Below are 12,285 nucleotides of genomic sequence, written 5' to 3' on the forward strand. Positions count from 1 at the left end.
GACCAAATATTATACACTGATTTTTGTTATTTTTACCAAAGATATGTAGCAATGTCAATTTTGGCCATGAAGAAAAATTATTAATTTTCATTTTTTACCAAATTTTTGTTCTTTTTTCATTTATAGCGTAAAAAATAAAAAAACCTGTGGTGATTAAATACCACCAAAAGAAAGCTCTATTTCTGTGAAAAAAAGGACAAAAATTTCATATGGGGCTCCCCCCAAAATCCATACCAGACCCTTATTCAGGTATGCAACCTGGCAGGTCAAGTCATACCCATTCACATGGGGAGGGGGGCAGGATATGGAGGCCCCCTTGTTAAAGAGGACTCCCAGATTCTGATAAGCCCCCTGCTCGCAGACCCCGATGACCACAGCCCAGGGTTGTCGGGAACCCCGCCCCTAAGCACTCTCACCCATGTTGAGGGCATGTGGCCTGGTATGGTTCAGGGAGGGTGGGGCACTCGCTCACCCCCCTTTATGACCTCTGCCAGGCTGCATGCCCGGATAAGGGTCTGGTATGCATTTTGGGGGGACCCCTTAAAACCCATACTAGACCCAATGGGTCTGGTATGGACTGGGGGGACCCCACAATGTTTTTTTCTTTAATTTTTTTAATAACCGGGTTCCGGAAATTGCAACCACTAATCATTTTAATTGTGATTTGACCTGTTTTTTTTCTCTTTAGAAATGTCATTTTTGCTGCAGTATGGTATATATATGCTACAGATGCACCACTTTACAGACAGACTAAAGGGACCCCCCCCCCAGGCACTATATTTATCTATTTATTTTAAACGGCACCTTTTTTTTTTTTTATTTAGCTGTCAATGGGGAAACCCATTGACAGCTAATAACTCATCAGTTATTAAGGACACCGCGGCTGGCTTACCGGCCCTGCTTCTTAACAACCAGCTTACATTGCACCCTGATTGGGCAAAGTTTTGCCCAATCAGGGTGCAGAATGCACTGTGCAGCGTGCATTGCAGGGTGTTTGGCAGGGTGAACACCCTGCAAATTCAGGTGTTCGGTGAATGGTCAACCAAGCAAATGTTCAGCCTAAACTCATGCCCTGACCAAACCGTTTGCCTAACACTATTCACTGATTGCATTGGGAAAATGCGCACCTGATGAAGTGTGTGCTAGTAATCAGAAAGAGTAATAATCAGAAAGGCAAATGCAGGATGTGTGCTAATTAGGTCAGCTGGTAAACTCCTTTCTGTGTCACATCCCAAGGTCTGTCCAGGAAGTAATGGAGAAGTTTTTTTATACAGCCAGTTGGACACTGAGGTAAGGGGTGTGTAAGATAAATAGAAAGCTTTTTTATTTTTTTATGAAAGTACATTATAGTATATTGTTACATAGGGAAGCTAGAATTTAGAAAAAAAGTGCACTTATCCTTCAAAAGTGTAAGTCAAATCAATCTGCTTGATATCCTGATTCGTCTGATCCTCTCTGCTCATTTATACCAACAAGCCTAACAAAATTTGTTTGTATGTTTCATTATGAATTACAGGTTAAAACCAAGACACACAAAACATTAATTTATAATGAATTATAATAATATATCTATATATATAATTATAATAAATTGTATCGTTTAAACATACAATATTTCGTTTAGAAGTTTAGATCGGTTTTCAAAATTATTATTTTAAATCCAGCATACAGTAAATACAGTTCAACTATGAAAATATTAATGTTTTACCTTGTAATCTGGAGGTATTCTGGCACCAAAACCAAAAGCAGGGAACATTTTGTCACTAGGAAACAGGGAAAATATCAAAATAAATTATTAGGTTAAAATGTTAAAGGTTAAAATTTAGATGAGCTTGAACAAAAAAAAGTAACAAAAAAAGCTGGCAGTCATTGTACATTTATTTGTATGTGTTATGGTTCAAGCTATAACTGCCACCAGGGGCATAACTACATGGGTCACAGTAGTGACCTGGTACCATGCTCTAGGGGGCCAATGCTCCAATGTACACTTGGATAGGAGGAGCAGCATATAGAGGAACCGATCCCCTCCATTTTCCTCATGTAGAAAAATGGAGAGATTGATTCCTCTATACGCCCCCCCCTCTGTTTCTCCTTTCCAGTTTCTTTCTGCTGCCCCTATCCTCTCTCCTGGCCCCCATCCTCCCCTGCAGCATTATCGGGGGATTTGTCAGGATGGAGAGCAGGGAAAGGGCTGGTAAATATGTCACTGACATATTGTCTGAATGGACAGAGTCAGTGATCTGTACCGAGGTAAAAAAAAAAAAGTAAAAATAATAAAAAATGACTGACACAAGTGGTGGAACTTCCAGGGTTGCAAAGGTCACACTTGTGACCGAGCCCTGGCATTCCGCCACTGGGCTTCGGTGAAGAGAAGGGTCCCAGGCCCATGAGAAAGGGTCCTGTCTGGGGGTCAGGAGGGCCCTTCATGGTTTCTTGCACCAGGGCCCTTAAGGTTCTAGTTACGCCTCTGGATCACAGCATATCCATGTGTCAAAGACCAGACCAAAATCCAATTGAGAATCTGTGTCAAGACTTGAAAATTGCTGTTCACAGACTTTCTCCATCCAATCTGACAGTGCTTGAGCTATTTTGCAAAGAAGAATGGGCAAAAATGTAACTTTCTAGATGGTAGACACATACCCAAAAAGGCTTGCAGCTGTAATTGCAGCAAAAGATGGTTCTACAAAGTATTGACCCAGGGGGGGCTGAATACAAATGCACGCCACACTTTTCTCAGATTTATTTGTAAAAAATTTTGAAAACCATTTATCATTTTTCTTCCATTTTTTGTTTTGGTCTATCACAAAAAATCCCAATAAAATACATTTACGTTTTGGTTGTAACATGACAAAATGTAGAAAATTTCAAGGGGTATGAATGCTTTTTCAAGGCACTGTAGTAATTAAAGTAATACAATAAAACTGCCTTCATGAGTTTTATGGTCATCCTGCCAAAGTTTTTAGTTTTTTTTTTAAGTTATTTTCTAATATAGGCAGCATTTCTCAGCTAGGATTACATGAAACCCTATCTTTTTATTTATAGGTTTATAGGGGTTTTAATGAGCCACTTTTATCTATTTAGCTATCTTTACGGGGGATTCTTCCCAGTGACCAAAAATGTAAAGAGCATTCTTCCCAGTAACTATCACACTAAAGTACCCTGAGCTGTAGAAATGTTAATTATTAACAGGGGTTCCCAGAGATCGAAAAGTTATTTAAAGTGTTCCTCCATGTTTAAAGGGTTGAGAAAGGATGGTTTTAACAGGCAGTTTTAATTAATATTCTGCACACAAAGGTACCTAATAAAATCAAGGTCTTTCATATGATGTCAAATCTGATATTCAGTCTTGAGTAGCTAAACAGGTGTGATGTCTTTTGGTGTTTTGTACCTGAACAGCACAGAATGATTTTCCCTATGGTCAAAATGCTGTCAGTCAGCTTTGTTATGTGCTCTTGTGAAGCCATTATAATATCTATTATTGCTACTTCAGCTAATTTAATGTATGCTTCTCACAGCTTTTGCTCTGCGTATGGATGTCCTGTGGGGATCCAGTTCCTTTTATTTTGGTCACTGACAGATGCTTGGAACTCAGGATGAAGGATTTTTATTTGTGACGGTGTTTGAACAAAATATGACTGAAACTGAGAATTTCTAGGATGACCTTGCTGCTCCTGGAAGCCAAAGGAAGCGTTTCTGCTTAATCAATACATGTCCTTGCTGTTTAATATGATCCTCTGGCAGATGGCCAAGGTTTATAGGAGAGAGTTGTGATTTGTGAAATTAAATGAAAGATGTTCTCTGTTTGAAATTATGGTTTATGGCCTGTAACACAGCTGGACATTTTTCTTCCTTACTAGAAAAAAAGTTACAAACAGAAAGCATAACAATAGCACATACAGTATATATGCAATTACAGAAGTAGAGACAGTGAAGCAAACATTCATGTATTTTCACCATCTTTTTGTCTCGTCCACTCATTGAACAAACAGTAGGACATTTAAAGCTGAACTCCAGGCAAAAAGCTAAGTATACAGATTAAATAGATTAATAAAAGCTATTTTCCCTGCCAAAGGATTTATATTTCTGTCTATTTAGTCCTGGGATTACATCTGCCAGAAACCACATCCAGCCCAGAGACCTAACTTTTCTTTGCTGCAGTTTAGCAATAAATCTAGGTTTTGTCCCTGCCCTCAGCTATGAACAATGATGGAGAAGCAGCACACTGATGAGCTCATCTCTTGATCACTCTGCTTCATACCCCTGTCATCATGTTCCTTGTCTACACATGATTTTAGAAAGAAGAGACATACATGTGACTCTCATCTAATTACCGGTATCTGTAAAATTCTGGGAATGGGCCAGGTTCTGGAGATGATATAACTCCTGTGCACATACAATAGCCAAGGAGGATGCCTGAGAATCTGGAACTAGCAGCAGTGGCGATGGCAGCAGCAGGGAACATTGAAGGGTTGAGGGTGTCTGCTGTTAGTATACCTTTACATTTTTTATGTAAAGCTGAAATAGCCATTTAAGGACAGTAGCGATGGCAAGTACAACTGGCAATTTGGGAATTCTCTGACATTTATGGACCTGTGTAATCTTCTGTCTAAGTACTAATGATATAGCAAAACTCACTACCATTTCCCCGAAAATAAAACCTAGCGTGATTGTCAGTAATGGCTGCAATATAAGCCCTACCCCCCAAATAAGCCCTACCCTATTTCCCCGAAAATAAGCCCTACCCTGAAAATAAGACCTACAAGGATTTTAACTAGGGCTTATTTGGGGGTAGGGCTTATATTGCAGCCATCACCGACAATCACGCTAGGTCTTATTTTCGGGGAAACAGGGTAGCCTTCTAGACTTCTAGCTGCAATGAAAATAAAAAAAAAAAAATGCTTGCAGTTACCTCAGCAGTGACTAAAGAGTAGGGATGAGCAGTTCAGTTCGCAGCAGAACATGCGAACAGGCAAAAAATGAGTTTGAACACGAGAACACTTTTAAAGGGACACAAACGTGAAACATCAAAAGTGCTAATTTTAAAGGCTTATATGCAAGTTATTGCCATAAAAAGTGTTTGGGGACCCGGGTCCTGCCCCAATGCAAAAATTATTTTTTAAAAATGCTGTTTTTTCGGGAGCAGTGATTTTAATAATAAAGTAAAACAATAAAAATGAAATATTCCTTTACATATTGTGCCTGGGGGTATCCTTATTAGCGCATCTTTCCCATGTTTATAACAGTGCCACAGCAAAATGACATTTCTAAAGGAAAAAATGTGATTTAAAACTGCTAGCGGCTGTAATGTATTGTCGGAATATGGATAAAAATACCAAAAATACCAAAAAAAAAATGGTGTGCATATCATCCCCAAAATCCATACCAGGCCCTTATGGATATTAACCCTTTCATGACTAAGCCTATTTTTGAAATTTGGTGTTTACAAGTTAAAATCCGTATTTTTTGCTAGAAAATTACCCAAACATTATATATATATTTTTTTAGCAGAGAATCTAGAGAATAAAATGGCGATTGTTGCAATATTTTTTATCATACAGTATTTGTGCAGCGGTGTTTTAAACGCAAATTTTTGGAAAAGGGACACTTTCATGAATTTTAAAAAATCCAAACAGTAAAGTTACCCCAATTTTTTTGTATAATGTGAAAGATGATGTTATGCCGAGTAAATAGATACCAAACATGTCACCCTTTATAATTGCACGCACTCGTGGAATGGCGACAAACTACGGTACCTATGAATTTCCATAGGCGACGCTTTAAAAATTTTTTTACGGTTACCAGGTTTGAGCTACAGAGGAGGTCTAGATCTAGAATTATTGCTCTTGCTATGACGATCGTGGCAATACCTCACATGTGTGGTTTGAACACCGTTTACATATGCGGGCGCGACTTCCGTATGCGTTTTCTTCGCTGCGCGAGCTCGCGGGGACAGGGGCACTTTAAAAATTTTTTTTTTTATTTATTTTATTTATTTGTTTACTTTATAAATTGTGTTTAAAAAAATTATTTTTTTTTTACTTTTATTGCTGTCACAAGGAATGTAAACATCCCTTGTGACAGTAATAGGTGGTGACAGGTATTCTTTATGGAGGGATGGGGGGTCTAAAAGACCCCCCATCCCTCCTTTACACTTCAAAGTATTCAGATCGCCGAAAACGGCGATTCTGAACACTGTGTACTTTTTTAAATTCGGCGCCATTGGCAGCCGAGTAAACGGGAAGTGACATCATGACGTCGCTTCCGCGTTTACAACGAGAAGGCTGGAACGAAGCCGCTCACAGCTTCGTTCCAGCCCACCCCCAGCCGCCAAAGGTACCCGATTGGACACCGGGCCTCCCGATCGCACGGGAGGCCCGGTAACAGCGGCGGGAGGCGGCGGGAGGGGGGGGATGTCCCCTCCCGCTCCTCCGGTATAACAACCGAGCGGCTTTTAGCTGCATCGGTTGTTATACACGGGTAGCCGATCGCCCGCTGTAAACAACGGTACCGGGATGATGCCTGCAGCTGCGGGCATCATCCCGGTATAACCCCGGAAAGCCGAGTACGCATATCTGCGTACGGTCGGCGGGAAGGGGTTAAGGGGAATCCCGCACCCATATCTTTTAAAAATATTTTAAAAAATAGCGCAGGGTCCCCCAGGCCCCCAGGCCCCCAGGCACTATATACTCTGAACAGCAGTATATATATACTATATGGCCTTCCCTATATACTCTTCAGAAAATTGGGCCTTAGGTGTTGGTGCTACCAGAACACTGTAAGCACTCACAGTTACTCTTGTTGGGCGCAGGAACGGGCCCTGCATTGAATTATTATATCAAAAATTGTAATTACATGCCCCTGTTAAACAGGGGCAGAAAAATTGGGCCTTGGGTGGTGGTGCCCTAAACCAAAAATATTGTTGGACGCTAGCTTCATCAAGATTGAGGAGGAATAGGATAGTCAGCATAGGCAGTCTTCAAGGGATCTCACATCCATAGCAAATTCAATCAGTTACATCAGCATCAGGTGCTTGACAGCTGCTGATCCAAGACTGATTCATTTTTATGAATGTGAGCCTATCAATGGAGTCTGTGGATGGGCACACTCTTTGATCTGTTACAAACCCTCCAGCAGCACTGAATGTGCATTCAGAAAGCACGCTGGATGCAGGACAGGCCAGTAGCTAAATTGCATATTGAGCAAGTTCTGGCCAGTGGTCCATCCTCAATACCCAGTAACCCAGTGGATGCTCTGTTGGAAAGTTTCCCAAGTCTGCTCTTGCCCCTAGATATTCCTGCACCATGTAATGCAGACGCTGGCGATGGTTGCTTGAACAGATCAGACCTTGGTGCTGAGGGCTGAAAAATTGTTTAAAGGCATCTGTCAGCCAGCCACCTTCTCCACCGCTCCTCCTCTGACTGAACAGTAATGACATCACTTCTGGTGCGACCTCGGTTGCGCCATTTGGCAGTCACTGAGCGTCCTCACCCTCGGATTTTGGCACCAAAGCAGCCATTAATTTGAGGGTGGAGGGGGTTATATAAACAGCCGTTTTTTTGGTCATTATTTGTGGTTCAGCATGGGAAGGGGAGAGATGTGTCGGTGAATGTTTGACTAAAGGTGACTTTACTATTGTTGATTAGCACTTTTGCTGTTTTTTTGACTATTGAAATTTAATATTGATTCGGTTTATTATCTTTTTGATTCAGGGGTCGTTTTATATGACTTTCTGATAATTCAGAAATTAGTTCATCTTATCTCTCTCATCATCCTTATCTATTCCTTTGTGGAGTTGGAGGTGAATAATCAACTTTCTAGCCTGTGAAACATAGCGCAGTATCGCAGGTATAGGGTAAAAGCTAAATTACATTTAACCCTCTGGTTTAAATTTGATTGGGGATTGTTTGTTGCCCCAGTTTCTAATTTTTTTCATCACTTCACCCTTTAGTTTCTGGACCATTACCAGTGGCTGTACTCTAGATACACCCCCCTCAATGGCTTTACTGGATGATCCGATTGTTCATATCCCCATGACTTTGGAGCCCCAATTCATATGCAAATAGTTTTTGAATACACAGGTAAATATTGTGGCCAATTATGGCTTTGGTGCTATGCATTTTCCCAGTCGATGAATATTCTTTGAATTTGTCAAATTTGCATATATGCATATATTCATATATTTTGATATTGTTGTAATTGTTGATTGTTATGTTTCTCAAAAAATTCTGTTTACTTCTGGTGCTCATGGTGCCTGATATCAATTATATCTCCTGAAGAAGCCAATTATCAAGGTGAAACATGTAGAGATGAAATCAGTCAGAACATGTATCAGTACTGTAATGTCAATATCTACTCTTTGTATGTTTGTTTTTACTGTTTGAATACATTTCTACTGTTATAAAATTATTTTGTTCTAATTTGGCACCTCAAAAATCCCATATACTTTTTCAAATTTCTAAAATATTTTCTAAGGGATGTGGTGCTTTATCTTCTAGATGATAGGCAAAATACCCTTTCTCCTACTTCTTGAGGGAGTCTATTCCATATTTTCACAGCTCTTATGCCCTGTACACACGGTCGGACATTGATCGGACATTCCGACAGCAAAATCCATGGATTTTTTCAGACGGATGTTGGCTCAAACTTGTCTTGCATACACACGGTCGCACAAAGTTGTCAGAAAATCCAATCGTTCTGAACGTGGTGACGTAACACACGTACATCGGGACTATAAACGGGGCAGTAGCCAATAGCTTTCGTCTCTTAATTTATTCTGAGCAAGCGTGGCACTTTGTGCGTCGGATTTGTGTGCACACGATCGGAATTTCCGACAACTGATTTTGTTGTCAGAAAATTTTATAGCAAGCTCTCAAACTTTGTGTGCTGGAAACTCCTATGGAAAATGTGTGATGGAGCCTACACACGGTCGGAATTTTTTGACAACAAGGTCCTGTCACACATTTTCATCGGAAAATCCTATCGTGTGTACAGGGCATAACTGTTGCAAAGCCTTACCAAATGTGGATATTAAATCTCTTTTCTTCCTGATGTAAAGAGTGCCCCCTCGTCCTCTGTAATTACTTGAAAGTGAATAACGCAACACCAAGTTCACTATATGCGCCACTTTATACCAGGTAATCATGCCCCCTCCCCCTTTTAATTGACTCTTCTCAGGAGAGAAAACATTCAGTTCAGGTAATCTTTATTTACAGCTGAGCCACTCTATGCTAATTTGGTTGCCCTTCTCTGCATTTTCTCCAGTTCTCCAATATCCTTTTTGTGAACTTGTGCCCAAAACTGAACTGGATATTCTAGATGAGGTTCTAGTAATGTTTGTACAGGGGCAAAAGTAAGTCTTTCTCTCTGGAGTCTATACCTCTACCTCTATACCTTTAATACTCATTTTTTTGCTAGCTAAATGCAGCTTGGCATTGCATGGTATTATTAGGTCTATAATCTATCAGAACACCCATATCCTTCTCAGCTATTGACACCCCTGGCTATTCTCCTCCTAGAATGTATGATGCATGCATGTGTTTACCCCCAGGTGCATAATTGTACATTTATCATCATTAACTACTTGCCGACCAGCCGCCGCAGTTTTACTGTGGCAGAATGGCACAGCTGGGCGAAACAACCTTATGTTACGTCAATTCGCCACTAGGAGCCAATGCGAGTGCCCGACGGTCATGATCACCGCCGGGCTCCCGCGATCGCTACTGACACACCGAGAACTGGGATCTGTGTGTGTAAACACACAGTTTCCGGTTCTCTGAGGGGAGAGGAGACCGATCGTCTGTTCATACAGAGTATGAGCAGCGATCTGTCATCTCCCCTACACAGTTCCCTCCCCCCTTCAGTTAGAACACACACTAGGGAACACAATTAACCCCTTGATCGCCCCCTAGTGTTAACCCCTTCCCTGCCAGTGACATTTCTACAGTAATTAGTGCATTTTTATAGCACCGATTGCTGTATAAATGCCAATTGTCCCAAAAATGTGTCAAAAGTGTCCGATGTGTGTGCCATAATGTCGCAGTCCTGATAAAAATCGCAGATCGCCGCCATTACTAGTAAAAAAAAAAAAATAATAATAATAATGCCATAAAACTATCCTCTATTTTGTAGACGCTATAACTTTTGCGCAAACCAATCAATATACGCTTATTGCAATTTTTTTTAGCAAAAATATGTAGAAGAATACATATCGTCCTCAACTGAGGAAAAAAATTTTTTTAATATATTTTTGGGGGATATTTATTATAGCAAAAAGTAAAAAATATTACTTTTTTTTTAAATTGTCGCTCTGTTTATAGCGCAAGAAAGTAAAAACTGCATAGGTGATCAAATACCACCAAAAGAAAGCTCTATTTATGGGAAAAAAGGATGTCAATTTTGTTTGGGGGCAATGTCCCACAACCGCGCAATTGTCAGTTAAAAGGACGCAGTGCTGAATCGCAAAAAGTGCTTTGGTCAGGAACGGGGTAAAACCTTCCGGGGTTGAAGTGGTTAAACCTCATTTGCCACATAGTTGCCCAATTAAATAGTGCATTGAGGTTGGCTTGTAAGTTTGAGACATACTGTAAGGATATCATTTTCCTGCATAGCTTGGTGTCATTTGCAAACGCTGAAATTGTACTTTTAATCTGTAGCTCTGTATCATTTTTAAATATGTTGAAAAGTAAGGATCCCAACACTGAAACTCCGGGTGCAACACTAATAATCTTAGACCATTCAGAGTATGAATTATTAATCGCAGCTCCCTGTTTTTGCTTGCTTTATCATAAAAAGAAATTAGATTTTGTTTGGCAAATTCAGTCTTTGACGATTCCATGCTGACTATTGACTATTTGGTGGTCTTTTATTAAACTCTCCGGTATCTTCCTAACTATAGAAGTTAAACTAACTGGTCTGTAGTTACTTGTTAAATATTGCGATCCCTTTTAAAATACCAGCAGTATATATAGCTTTCTCAACTTTGGACAAGAGCCACATAAGGTTTATTTTTAGCCTTTAACTTATTACGCATATATTTTGTTGTTTTGAAGCATTCCCATTTCTATTCTATGTTCCTCAATGACAACATTCTCTTCATGTCTAAATCTTGGAGAGCAGCCCCCTACCTTGGAAACCTTGAGTGTTTTTATCTTTCCAGTATGTGCTTGTTGTTTTCAGCTAACATTAAATAAAATAATGTTCCCGTATATGGACCTTAGTAAGGTAATCTTTACAATGATTGAGATTAACAGGTCCAGCAGAGCGTATTTTCTGGTTGGGGCTTCTATAAACTGTACCATAAAATTATTTTGTAAAAGATTTTTAAATTTCCACCCTGTTAATGTTCCAGCAGTGCCATTACTCTATTCAATTCAGGATAGTTAAAATCAAAGTCTGAGCCCTCACAGCCCTTTCTATATATGCAAGAAGCTGAGTCTCCACCTCCTCATTAGCACTGGATTGCATGTAACAAACTCCAATAATTAACGTTGAAGCACACACACCCATATGCAACGCAACCCATAATGCTTCAGTACTATAACACTCACCATCAACAAAGCCCTCTTTCACACTCGCATTGAGATCACTTCTCACATTAGAGACAGACACTGACAACATTTTATTTCACCCTGTCTCTCCAAAAGAAAGCATAGCCAGGAATTGTAAGAGTCTATTTGTGTGAAGAATGAAGCCAGGATTTAGCATTACCAATGAATTAATATTTCTCTTCATGCGCCAAAGCTTCCAACTCTCCCATTTTGCTCAGCAGACTTCTACCATTGAACAAACACTTTAATTCATTACCACATTTTGCACTTCTGTTTTGCATATCTTTTTTTAGTAGCACACACAGTACTATAATTGCTAATGGTTGTTTGTAACATCAGAAACTTCTTACCACATGCCAAATCCCTCCCCCAATCTTCCTCTATTCCACCCTCCTTTAGCGTCTGACCCCTGTCTGACATGTCTCCTCCCTTATATTCCAATTCTCCCTCCACCCTCGAAACTAGTTTAAATACCCATCTTTCCTATAAACCTCTCACCAAGCTCAGCAGACCCCCTTCCTAATTAGGTGCAAACCATCTTTAGAATATGGGTTGTACCCCAATGAAAAGTCAGCCCATTGCTCTAGAAGACCAAATCCTTCCCTTTTACACCAGGCTTTTAGCCATGCATTCAGTTCTCTTTCCTTCAACCAAAACAGTGAGCCCATAGATCTTTGGTGCTGTTTGAAGGAAGCTATTTGTTGGTTAAAAAAGTAATAGATACTTAAAAATTGTATCT

The 12,285-nt window shown here is 40.0% G+C and overlaps 1 protein-coding gene across 1 annotated transcript in view; it reads right to left on the reverse strand.

Moving 5' to 3' along the window:
• Positions 1 to 12,285, reverse strand: part of CPNE4 (copine 4) — a 568,794-nt gene that overhangs the window by 62,247 nt on the left and 494,262 nt on the right. Inside the window, exon 12 of the mRNA XM_073630343.1 lies at positions 1,709 to 1,763. Coding sequence (XP_073486444.1) covers positions 1,709 to 1,763 — 55 coding nt within the window. The remainder of the gene's footprint in view (positions 1 to 1,708; positions 1,764 to 12,285) is intronic.

This window comes from Aquarana catesbeiana, linkage group LG05 (genome assembly GCF_042186555.1).
Source record: "Aquarana catesbeiana isolate 2022-GZ linkage group LG05, ASM4218655v1, whole genome shotgun sequence".
In the NCBI taxonomy this organism is placed as follows: domain Eukaryota; kingdom Metazoa; phylum Chordata; class Amphibia; order Anura; family Ranidae; genus Aquarana; species Aquarana catesbeiana.